A 10,588-nucleotide genomic window follows, 5' to 3' on the forward strand; every position below is an offset into this window, starting at 1 on the left:
GGATTCGGCAAAACCGGAAACGAGCGAACGAGAGTCGAGAGTGAACGTGAACCATAACGAAAGCAATCAATAAGTGATTATTTTGCAGCCCGGGCACTGAATCAAAAATGCAAACAAATAAAAATAAAACAACTTCAAGCACTGCTGCAGCAGGACGCTAGAGCGCAACGAGCGAACGAGACAAAGGCCTCGCTTGTGGGGAACGCGCTGAGCTGGAAGTGGAATTTTCACCTTCACATTTTCCACGCTCCATGACGAGCTGTTACGAAACGAAGCTCGAAACGTTCGTGCAACAATTTAAGGTTGCCTGTGGTCGCTCTCTCTTTCTTCTCTTTCATTCTCTCCCTCCCTCCCTATCACACATACAAACACTCAAAATGGTTACTTGAGTTTAACGAGCCCTACCGGTCGGTCCTGCCCTCACTGCAAGAGCCTGTACAATTGATTATCATTCCAATTGTGATTGTTTCTCTCCAGTGATTTATGCGATCCCTGGACCCTGCCCTGTCCGTTTGCTGCAGGTGGAAGCAAAGGTAGCAGCTATGGATGGTAAAAAACACTTTGTGACCACTCCGGACAGGCGGAACAACAACCCACCCGGAGTTTCGGGCTCAAGTATTTTAAACAATAATTTATTGCCCCGGCAGCACAAAGTAAGTGCGCTTTGGGGAGATATTTCCCAGCAAAACTATTCCCCTATCTTTGAGGAACAGTTTTCTCCCGAACCAAGAGGGGGTTCAGTGCAATCAAAGTTTGATTTCATTAGAGATTCCGAACGCTCACGTCGGCGATGGTACCACTGCGTCGTATCATTCGCCACGCCGTCAATCGTAATTGAGATTCCGGCGGCGATCGATGATGACCGCGCAAGGTGTAGCCTCCAGGGATTACAGTAGGAGGAGAAGGTTCCGTTTCCTGGTACGCAGGAAACGTTCAGCACTGCGCTCGGACATCGATCGCTTGTGGAAATCAATCTCAGCCCTCAGAATCATCCCTCAACACTTCTTTCGACACTAATTTTCACCTCCGTCGTCCCTTTGAACGCAAACAAGTGTGTGTGTGTGTGTGTGTGTGTGTGTGTGTGTCTAGTAAATATAGATCCTCTCACCTCCACCCTATTGTCTGCTTCTTTCCTTCCCCAGGGACGACACGCGAGTGCTTTTGTGAGGGGGTCGAACGGGCCGGTCCCGTCCAATCGGCTCGGCGCTGTGCTGTGTGCTGCTAATCGATCGATAATGACAAAATAACAGCCGACCGAACGAAGTGCACGAAGACCACCGGAACACAGGCTAAGGTCAAGGGCTGCGTACGTCGAGATTACGCCAGCGAACGTAACTGGCAAAACAACACGGAACCGTCTCTCGCTGCGTGTTACCGTCAGTATTCGCCGAGAAGGGGCGACCATCGGGCGACACTGTGACACTCGCTGTGTGCGTGTGTGTGTGTGTGTGGTGCAGCATACCTTTACCGGCCTCCAAAAGAGTGATAATGTGCTCCCGCCGAAGTAGTCGAGCGTCCTGCGGGACATCCTCGACGCCTTGGGTCCTGGGCGTTGTTACCCTCACACTGCTGACGCTCGCCCCCAGCCGAAGCCTTTGCAGTGTAGCACCACATCCGGCCACTAGCACCATTAGCAGCGTTACCAGTTCCAGTGTCGCATCGAGCAGCTCCACCGCCCCCGTTCCGGACGCTACGACCGCGCGGCCGACGGTCAGCGCACGCCAGGATGCGGGCCCGACCGAACAGCCAACCCTGCCACCCGAAGGTCAGATACCGCTGGAACGATTGCCCTCCAACACGCTGCTCAAGTACACCGCCTACAAGGACGTCTCGATACTGCACTTCCGCATACCGACCGACACCCGGACGGCCTTCTTTAGCTTTAAGGCGTACGAGGAATCCAAAGGTGCCTTCCGTAAGTGTGCACCACCTCCTCCCCCCGTTTGCAATCTGCGTTCGATGAACAATATCATTACCATGACGATCTTTCTTTTCTCTCCTTCTTCCACTGCAGAGCGCAACTGCAAACCGAACGATATTACGCTGCACCTGAAAGCGGGAAGCTATCCGGTCATCAGTCCGGAAAATATCACATTTCCCAAACACTTTCTAGACGCCGAGGAGCGGTAAGTTTCTGTTTCTGCTTTCTTTTTCGGGTGAATTTCGAGAGGATTGGGAAGGAGAGAGTGTGTGGTAATATGACGGACAAAGAAATTGGACGAACTTTTTTCATTAGTTCAGTTACGGCTGCACGTGTGTGTGTGCCACATGTCCCCATAGGAAACATTAAACCCTTGAGTGCCGTCTAGTCCTCATTCGTTCGTATTGGTTAGTTTGTGTTCGCATTTTGCGTTGCCGTAAGCCGACAGAGATAAACATTCGTTAGTCATCAATGTCAACCGTCCTACAAAAATGTCAATTTGATACATCGACAACGAAATTCGCACCATAGTAAGGCTCTATTGTACGTTTTTCAAATTCAAAACCATTTTAACCAAATTTAAACCCGACTGCGATTATAATGCCAGGCAATATGACGAAGAATAACAGGGCAAAATTAAGCGGCCACAATTATACAGGATTTTTCAGTAGATCTCATAATTTTGAAACACTTTCCTGGCCTCTTCTAATGGGAGATGAACTTTTTATGACGGGAAGTGGACTCTACGGCACGCTTTTTGGATAGTCCCAATAGGAATTTCCAATATAACTGTCCCAAAAGGATGCTATAGAATCCAATATAGAATCCACCACATAGCATACATTTCACGTAGGAAAGAGTCAAGAAAGTGTTCCAAATTTATGAGAGCCTCTGAAAACTCCTGTTATGTCGTTAGCACAGACGTACGGTGTTATTTTCATGACCTGAACAACCGTTTATAGGTATGTAAAGGTATTGCAATATTTGCTTTTATATTATAATCTAGGCTTTTTAATTACAAAACTGTAACGAAGAGAAGAACCAGTCCTGATTATTGTAACACATTGCCCATTGAATTTTCTACTACCCCAAACAAGCCCTTTTAAGCATTAAAACACAGCTTAAGGCACCCATACAAATTTTCACGTTTCCAGGTGTGTGGAATTATTACCAATTACCCAGCTCCTAAAATTGTCAATTTTTATCAAAACACTACAACCCCAAAAAACCGCTACAAAAACCTCTAAAAAAACGAATCCTTTCCAGTAAAGGGTGAATATCAAACCTTGCCGTGCGCTGCTGTAACTTACGCCATTACACACGATCGCTGATCGAAGCCTGCTGCTGCTGCTGGTGGTAACTGTCGGTTTTGCTGGCTGGTAACAAGCAAACTGACTATCTTGTCGTACAACCGCCGGAAGGGGGGCCCCGGGTCGGGCGCGGTAGCGCCCAAACGCAGTAAAACTCATCAAAAATTACGTGACAAATGTTGCCAAAGCTATCATCAGTCAACCGCAGCTTCTGGCCCCACGCGTGTCAAACTGTACCATCACGACGACCAGCACGTCCCGTGGAGGCGTCGTGGAGGCGCATTTCAGCGAAAAGTTGTACTTTGCCAAAGTCTTTAACGAGGTTGGTGGGGAGGGGGAGGGGGAGTGAGGCTCCAATTCCTTTCCCCTCCGGACTGCCTCAGTCCAGGCGTCTCCATCAACAGTGAAACAAACTCCCCAAAGTGTGACGGTTTGTGTGGTGGTCCCTGGGAAACGCTGTTGGCCACAACAAAATCACAGGTTTTATAAATGTGTGCCAACGTGCGCGCACGTGTGTGTGTGTGTGTGTTTGTGTGTGTGCGTTTTCCATCTTTGGCAACCGTCTTCATTTCGGGGGGAGGGACATTATACCATTATACCGGAGCCTACAGAAAAGGGGGAAAAGTTATTTGCCCAAAACTTCCAGCACTCCCGCCCGCTATGAACGCCCGCCGAAGGGTGAATTGGAATGCACGATAAAAGATGGTGCGTATCCTCCACCATCCGCAAGGTAACGGTGATGGTTCGGTGGGAAAGGAAATAAAAAAGTATAAACATAACTTTTCATCGAAAAGTGGGACGATAAAGTTGCTCCTTTACGGGCAGCAGAGAAGGAGCGGAGGAGAGATTTGAGGGCGGAGGGCTGCAGACGGAACCGAGCAGACAGCCCAGGACACGTAGCGCAGGAAATGAGTAGTCGATGAGGCTTTGAGCCGATGAGGGAACACAGCCAAATATTCATCGCCCTGATGGATCTCCCCCCTCTCTCGCGCCATCCCTCACTTCCGATACAACCCACAGAGGAACTCGGAAAAGTTGGACAAACAATTCGCTGAAACGCTCACCGCTGGAGGCAAGAGCAACAATTTGCTTACTGCTGCCGGCACCGCCAGGCTGCGATTAGCTGCCTGTCCAGCAGCGGGAACGTCGCCATTAGCCCTCGATTGGCCGCTCGGATTGTCCATTATTTAGTGAGGGCTTCGAGGTGGGCGGAAATTTCCAATGCCCCAGGACAAAAGCAAAATAGCGCCGGATTGACGTAAATTTATAGTCTTTCGATTTCAAAGTGGAAGTTCAAGTGTTGCCCCTTCCCTGAATGGACGAAGGAGGACCGAAGACGTCCGTTTGCCGCGTATCGTTAAATGAAGTGAGCTTGTAAGCGGAAACCGGAATCCCACTCTGCCGAAAGCTGTCTCACCTTCAAAGAACTGAACCTTGGAGAAGTAACCGTCACTCCGTCGGCCAACCATTTCGCTCGGAATTGTAACCGCTGCGAGCGTTTTTCATTCGTCATTCTCTCACTGCCACACACACTGTCGCACTTAATTAGTGCAGTTTTGTACGTTGCTTCATCTTTCGGTTGAAGGTCCATTTGGGGTAGGCGCAACTGGCCTACAGAACGAGGCCAGCGTGTGCCAGCAGTTCAAAGCACACGTGTTACATGATATCTCTGATGTGTGCTGAGGAGTATGCCGTTTTCCCTTCTGGGGACGGCTTCATGGTCATGGATGGAAAATCAAAAACCCACCGCTCCGGCAGGATTTGGCAAACAAGAACAAAATCCCTGCTTTAGAAGCGGAAGAGTGACGACGGCAGCGTGGGATAACGCTGGCGAGCAAAATAAAACATTGTGGAAAAGCAAATTTCAACTCCCCAAACACGCTGTGCCAGTGCCAGTGCTTTTGATAGAGACCGAAACTCCCGCCCACGGCACAAACGAACGAACGAACGAACGAGTTTCGCCGTGAATCGGATCATGGAAAAATGACAAATTCTATCACATTCCGATACGCCGAAATCATCGGAACACGCGACGACGACGCAGCGAAGACACAAAATCCTATGAATATCAAAAAACGAATCCCCCAGAAGTGGTCCCCGCGGCAGGCGTACCGGCGCGTTTGATACTGGGATTTGGGACCGTGGGAAGGATGTGATGTGGCTCACAGCGTCGCACACGTCGCTTTCCTTCCCATCTTTATGTGATTTGGTACGATTTGTTTGACTCCGCGCACTTGGCAGACGATGGCAGATGTGGCGCCGAATCTACCTTTTCGGTGAGAGTGCTAGTATCTCCTACCTATCTCCCTACCAACGGCAATGGGACGAGTGCCCACCGACCCCCCCACACTACCACGTGATGCAACATTCTGGTGAAAGACTTGTAGCTTTGGAATCGAAAAGCAACTCTTCTCCCCTTGCCAAAGTCCACCAAGTCCCGCCGTATGCGACGATGGAGACGCCAGTAGTTTCGCCACTGCCTCTCTTATTCTGGGATTTTTTTTCTCTCCCGAGCTCGTCCAACGGTTGGCAAAACAAAAGTGCCAAAAACAACCCGAAAAAAACCGAACCAAAAAAAAAACAAAAACCCTCATCATAACCCATGGAAATCGTGGCGTTCCCGTCTATCTATGCACGCTAACAGCAGTACGTGGGACGTGGGACGGAAGAAAACTCCAACCACCGTTCGTTACTATTTCTGCCACTGCCAGGCCAATCCCCTCGCACGGCTAATGCTATTTTGTGCTAGATTATTATATTTTCTTTTGCCATTTTCCTTCTCCTACGTGTGGGTTTGTGTGTGTGTGTGTGTGGGGACGATGACGACGACTGGTGCACTGCCGGTTCGGCGTCCGGAATTCATCGCCAACGACCGCGCGCGCCCGGTACAGGTACTTGGCCTGGTGGTCGGTCGGTAGTGGAGCCATGGACACGGGGAAGCATATTTGCATAGCGATCCAGACCAGTCCTCGGAGCACACACAACGGGCGAAAGTAGCTGTCCCCTGGCTTAACTCTGGAGCGAGCATTGGAAAAGACGAATGGCGTTGAAATTTGATTTACAGCCCGAACGCCCCAGAACACGCCAAACTCTCTTCTACTCATACACGGGGCATACACATACACAGACAGGCCAGTGTGCCAACGCGTTCTCATGGCAGTGGGCGAAATAGTCTCCTCCTTTGGGGGAATGGGGATGGGTTTGTGTTTGGATGTATCGCAAGGGTCCACTGGTCCGTCATGTGAACTCAAGGCTAACCGCGCACACACACACACACACACATTTACAAACTAGGGAAATAGAAATGGGAGCTTTGGCTTCTTTTTTCTATTGGCACAAGGGCATTCGGGACGGCGGAGAGTGTTTGTTGGAGAGCTCAAAGTCAGCAGAAACGGGAACGCTAGTTTCTCGGCACAGTGCTCGACGAAAAGTTGCTGCCAAAAAAGAAAAAGGCTGCTTCCAGCTCGCATTTAAATTGCTTCCCAGTTGTGTGCGGTTTTGTGAGGGTGACCTGTGGGGTTCAACAAAACAGTAAGGGCGAGTGTAGTCATTTTCGAACAAATTCCTTCGCACACTATAACGCTTCCATCGACTAACAAGCCAATTTACGTGCACTACTTTACAACCGTTTGCCCAAGCAAACCTTATTCCTTGCATTACAAGTCAGTCAGTGTGAGCATATCAGAACGGCTCAAGTCATTCCCCTCCAAATCGGATGTAATAGACACTTGAATGTGAAGACAGTGACAGAAATTGCGCTTATAGCATCTTTACTTTTGAGTTAAGTTTGATACCACCTGCTGGCCTCAAATTCAACCTCCATCTAAGCTTCATACTGTTGATGCTAAATCATTTTCATTGCAGTGAACAATACAAAAAGTGTTGTTCTTCTACTTATTTGGTGCAACAAATGTATTCTGTCTTGTTCTGCTATTTGAAGATAGTCAAAAGGGACTTCAACGCATGAGACGGGAGCATATTGTTAGGTTGTACAACTTAACTATGGTACCATCAAACTACTGCTCAATAATATATATTATCTCAAAAAAACCTTACCAATTACAAAAAAAAACCTCTACGCGCATACATTGGCTGGTACCATTGTATCCGTCCGTAGCGGGAAAGGCACGGCGCTCACATCACGCCTAGGCATGGCAACACATTTTATGTGCCCGGTCCTACAACGCCGCGGGTAATAACTATAGCAAGCATCTAGTACGTTAGAAAAATGAGTGAAAATGAGTGTCGGGACGTACGCTGCCGAAACGAACGGATTTAATTGATACGAAAACATTGGTCATTGGGTTTGATTTTGATACCATCACCAAGCTTATCTCGTCATCAATCTAAAACATTAAGCATCATTCCAACTAGTGAAGAATTCTCTCTCTCTCTGTAATGTTTTAAACATGACGCAAAAAGGTTTAAAATTAAAATTGGTTTTTTGTTGTACTATGTTTAAAATAAGTTCGGTTTTACAATTTAAATTCTTTTTAAAAGATACACTTAGTTCCGACTTTAGGGGCCGTCACGTAGTACACATGAAATCCAAAAAAGACCATCTCCTTAAAGTATGAATGCGAAAGCCAACGAATAGCAAAATTTGCTCAAAAAACAAGACTCGCTTACATAGACTTCTGCCACTGTAGAGACAGACTTTTCTAGAGTGGGAACGGATATTTCACACACACAGAAACAAGCCCAAAATAACACCCATCAAAAACATCAAAAATAACCCCTGTCGAATAATCACGATTTTTTCCAATTTTGCAATCTCTTCCCGCTTCACCGGTTTTATCTCCACCGGCGACACAGGTTCGAAATCCACAGCCTACAGTTCAAGTCGGACAGCACGACGAGGCGGGTAAGCATTGAGGGACCCCATCCGGGCAACTGGTTCGCCGTGGCATTCATCAGCTGGACCGACCCGAACAACGAGCGGATAGAGCAGCAAGGTAAGTGTCGCTGTTGTGACGGAGTTGGCAAAGAGTTCCGGGAAAACTGTGTGTCCCCCCCCTAAAACTAGGACAGGCACGAGCGAGCGAGCGCGTACAATCAGACGGGCCAACGGGTCGCATCATCCGTCAAAAAGCGACAGCACACCTTTTGGTGTGCCTTTAAAGAGGGGCGTACTTGAACATGACACACCGGACACGGGACCGGCCGGTAATAGTGTAATTAAATCACCACGCCACTGGTGGCCAATTTCGTCCAACTAGAGCGAAGGAGGGAGTGTGTGAAGGAGAAAGAGGAAGGAAAAGAAACTCAATTCACACGCCCATGCAAATCATAGCCCTGGCCCGGCGATGTATGCTCCAATATGCAGATTGAGAACATTGTCCACTGAACACGGGGCAGGCCGTCGCGCGAAACGGACCAACCTCAAATGGTCCGCTCTGTGTTCTCTGTGCGAGCGGGAAAAAGAAACGCCAAAAGAACGACCACAAACCGACCACCGCCGTTTGATTGACTGTCATTATTTGTAATTAGGTCGAGATATTGAGAGATACATCCCTAAAATAGTGTGCCGGAACGGTCCGGAACGGTCCCTCAATCAAATTAACAAATGGCGTTCCATTCCCGAAGCGCTTGCTGGGGTGCTCTCTTGCGTGCCGTTGAAAAATTGAAACCATTCAACAATGTCCAATCGGCCGGTACGGATGCGTCGAAGCGGAATTTAGCGCGTGCCCGATTCGACGTGTGTTTGACGCCGCACAATCGCGGAGCAGTGCTGCCCTGGACGTGCAACCGGTGATTATTGCATTCCAGCGTGTGTGAAAATTCAGGTTGGAGATCTTTTTTTTATATTTTCCAGCTCCTACCATCAGCCAGATCCTCTGCGGGACAATGTCACTGCGGCAGGATGGTAGAATTAAAGCTGAACCGAAATTTTGATTTCCCTCAGTCCTCGAAAGGGGGGAAAGGTGGGTGGGTTACGGGACGTGGGAGACACCCACTCGGTAATCAACCCATTCGTATGTTCTACACACCCCTAATAGGTGGGTCATTAATTTTAGGGCCACGGGAAAAGCCGGATTCCAGCCGCGACATTAAAATAGTATAATTGGAACATTAGCATATAGAGGGCGAAAAAGACAGAGATAGAAAGAGAGAGAGAGAGCGAAAGAGGAAGAGAGAAGGATCTTCTTTGGGAACAAATCAGTGGTGTAGAGCAAACTTTTCAGTTCGCGGGCCGCATTCCTTTGCAAGTAAGGTTGTTGGGGACCATTTTGGCGTTACCTTAAGCTTACGGGTGAACATTTAAGTCTCGTTTTAATACAAAAGTACACTCTGAATAATGTCAAATATGTACAGGTATTCCCCGATATACACTATTAATGCGGACCGGAGGGAATAGCGTATCTTGAATATTAGCGTAAGTCGATTTTCGAGTTTTTCAGGCAAATTATAGTTAATTTTCATATAATGTTGCTTGAAGTGGTAGGTTTTAGCCACTAAATCGAAGTGAATTGGTCTAAATTTATCTAAAGATTTCAATTTTATTCCTTTTAAAATGATATTTAAAATTCGACCTAAAGGAAATTAATTTGGCATTTGACAATTTGATGTGTCAAATCAGTACAATTTGCTCAAGGAGCTGTCAAATTAAAAAAATCGCTTTTATCGAAATTGCTTTCTATTATTGAAGCTCGATTGAAGCTTGATAAGTAAAAATAAAATTTAAAATAGTCATATACTAAAAGAATAACATGTTTATTTTAATCCTTACCAAGTAATAGCATGCCCCGCACTATAGAGCCTCTTGAGGGTCACAAAAGGCCGTAACTTGACGACCCCCCCTCCCCTGGAGTAGAAGAGAAAGGGAAATTCTAATTTGTTTGGTAATAACTATCCCCCCTTCCTAGCCATACACAGACACATAGAGCGAGACAAGGGCTGGTATTATTGAATGCGTTCGTAGCGGCAACGTACGGCGCTCACATGAAATTCAAGGAATGGCAACGCATTTCTTGAGCCCGCTCCTACAACGCCACGGTGAATAACTGTAGCAACCATCTAGTACGTCAGGAAAATGAGTGTCGGGACGTACGCCGCCGCTACGAACGGATTCAATAATACCAGCCAAGGTAAACTTGTTGTGTGTCACTCATTTTGACGCGCATAAGTAAGAGATTCGATACTCATCCGTTATTGTGCAAATGGCAGCACGTCTAACGATTACACCACCGAAACGTACACCAGCTGAGCATTATAACCAGCAATATATGTCGGAGCAATGTGCTTCGATAATTTGCATAAAGCTTGTGTATTTATATTTAAATTTAAATTGAATTGAACGTCCTAAGAGTAACATTTTTACAAAAAAGGAAACCCGGCTTTTCCAAAAAACAAAAAC

The 10,588-nt window shown here is 47.3% G+C and overlaps 1 protein-coding gene across 9 annotated transcripts in view; it reads left to right on the forward strand.

Moving 5' to 3' along the window:
* LOC120898206 overlaps positions 1–10,588 on the forward strand; it is a 76,917-nt gene that overhangs the window by 59,835 nt on the left and 6,494 nt on the right. For 8 of the 9 annotated variants that reach the window (XM_040303738.1, XM_040303737.1, XM_040303742.1 and 5 more), the window contains 3 exons: positions 1,143–1,915; positions 2,015–2,126; positions 8,047–8,186. In XM_040303738.1, the coding sequence (XP_040159672.1) occupies positions 1,489–1,915; positions 2,015–2,126; positions 8,047–8,186 (679 nt within the window). In that variant the 5' untranslated portion in view covers positions 1,143–1,488. Of the gene's footprint in view, positions 1–859; positions 1,052–1,142; positions 1,916–2,014; positions 2,127–8,046; positions 8,187–10,588 lie in introns of those variants that run through there. The other variant, XM_040303744.1, reaches the window with a different exon arrangement.

This window comes from Anopheles arabiensis, chromosome 2 (assembly GCF_016920715.1).
Source record: "Anopheles arabiensis isolate DONGOLA chromosome 2, AaraD3, whole genome shotgun sequence".
Lineage (NCBI taxonomy): Eukaryota > Metazoa > Arthropoda > Insecta > Diptera > Culicidae > Anopheles > Anopheles arabiensis.